This window comes from Pinus tabuliformis, chromosome 2_2, assembly GCF_031772625.1.
Source record: "Pinus tabuliformis cultivar Carrire ecotype Pingquan chromosome 2_2, CPIR1, whole genome shotgun sequence".
In the NCBI taxonomy this organism is placed as follows: Eukaryota; Viridiplantae; Streptophyta; class Pinopsida; order Pinales; family Pinaceae; genus Pinus; species Pinus tabuliformis.
In genome coordinates this window covers 604,257,722-604,259,269 of record NC_142300.1, presented here as the reverse complement: position 1 = coordinate 604,259,269, position 1,548 = coordinate 604,257,722, and the positions used below count along the sequence as shown (strand labels likewise).

Sequence of the window (1,548 nt, the reverse complement as noted above, 5' to 3'; positions counted from 1 at the left end):
GACCACTGGGCAGGGTGGATTCCCCTCAACCTCCCTAATGATCTTGCTCAGCTTTGGGCAGAACTCAAATGCTCCCTCAGTGGCTCAGCCCCAATAGACAGAGGGATAGAAGACAAGTTTGTCTGGATCCCAAATGGAGGCAATTACTCGGTGAAAGAGGGTTATAAAGCTCTCCAAGACATATCTTCGGCAAACAACTGGCCCCTTCACAAAGCTGTCTGGAGTCCCGAATGCCTCCCAAAGATCAAACTTTTTAACTGGACTCTCCTTCATGGTAAAATCCTAACTGCCGAAAACCTCAGAAAGTGAGGTATTCAGGGGCCTTCAATATGTTGCATGTGTAGGCTAGCTGAAGAGAACATCTCTCATCTCTTTATTGAGTGCCCGATTGCTAAATCATGTTGGAATCTCCTCTCTGATACTATCTCCTTGGAAGCTCTCCCCTCCCAGATTCAGGCCCTCCATAAAAGCTGGGACAAAAGACTCTATCAGCCCAAAAAAGGCAAGTCCATTTTGAAAAGGATCTGGAGCAGCATCCCTTCCAATGTCTGCTGGCAAATCTGGAAGGCGAGGAATAAATGTATCTTCAACAATGTCAAGCCAACCATAACAGGCATCGTGGCCAACTCCATCGCCCTCATTGCGGAATCTTTAGAGGCAAAAGGGGTCCCCCAGTCAGAAATGGAGGCTGTGGAGGAGAGGCATAGGGTTTGGCTGGGTAAGTTCAAACTCAATCCAAATCCAAGAACTCAAACGAAAGAAAAGAATGGCAGCCAAGACTGGAAGCTTCGAGGCACGGAGGAGGAAGTGAACAACTGGATCAGAAGCCAAAACAGACCTGTATTGTATTTTGATGGGGCCTCCAAGAAGAATCCAGGCCAAGCTGGTGCTGGCGGGATCATCAAGGATTCTCAAGGGAATCTCATGGTTTCCTTTGAATGGGGACTAGGCCATATGTCCAATAACAAAGCAGAAGCCTACGCCCTCCTTCTAGGCTCTCATATTGCAAAGAATCTTGGCCTTCAGAACCTTCTGATTCTAGGGGACTCAGCTATTATTATCACAGCCATGATCACAGGTAGAGATTACAAGCAATGGGCTTTAAACAATATTAAGAATCGAACCATGGAGAAAATCAAAGCGCTTGGTGAAGTGACATTCAAAGATGTTCTCAGAAATAATAATAAGGACGCAGACCAGCAAGCTAATCTAGCGGTCAGAAGGAGAGTTGGTCAGGTCCGAGAGAATGACAAAATCTATGTCAGAGATATCCCGTAATCCATCGCCTCCACTCGACCTTCCCTAAGGGCGCAGTCATCTCATGCACTTAGGCCATCTTATCGATCCTCCTTGCAAATCCCCAAGCTGCTCCGGGGAGTACTTTGGGAGATCTCCTCGTTTTTGGGCCACAAAGAGTATCAGCATCCTCAGAGCTTGCGTGATCTCGAGCTCCTCCACAACAGGCCATCTCTGTAACAACAGCTCAGCCTCTGTCTCAGGCACGCGCAGGGACATCAACGCAATCATGAATTTGGACCGAACCTCCCG

General features: G+C 47.7%; 1 protein-coding gene across 1 annotated transcript; it reads left to right on the top strand.

Annotated features, from left to right (window-relative positions):
* Nucleotides 1-681: 681 nt before the first annotated feature.
* Nucleotides 682-1,278, top strand: LOC149194110 (uncharacterized). The gene has a single exon (XM_089407549.1). It carries the CDS (start codon nucleotides 682-684, stop codon nucleotides 1,276-1,278), a length of 597 nt encoding a protein of 198 aa, XP_089263675.1.
* Nucleotides 1,279-1,548: the final 270 nt, after the last annotated feature.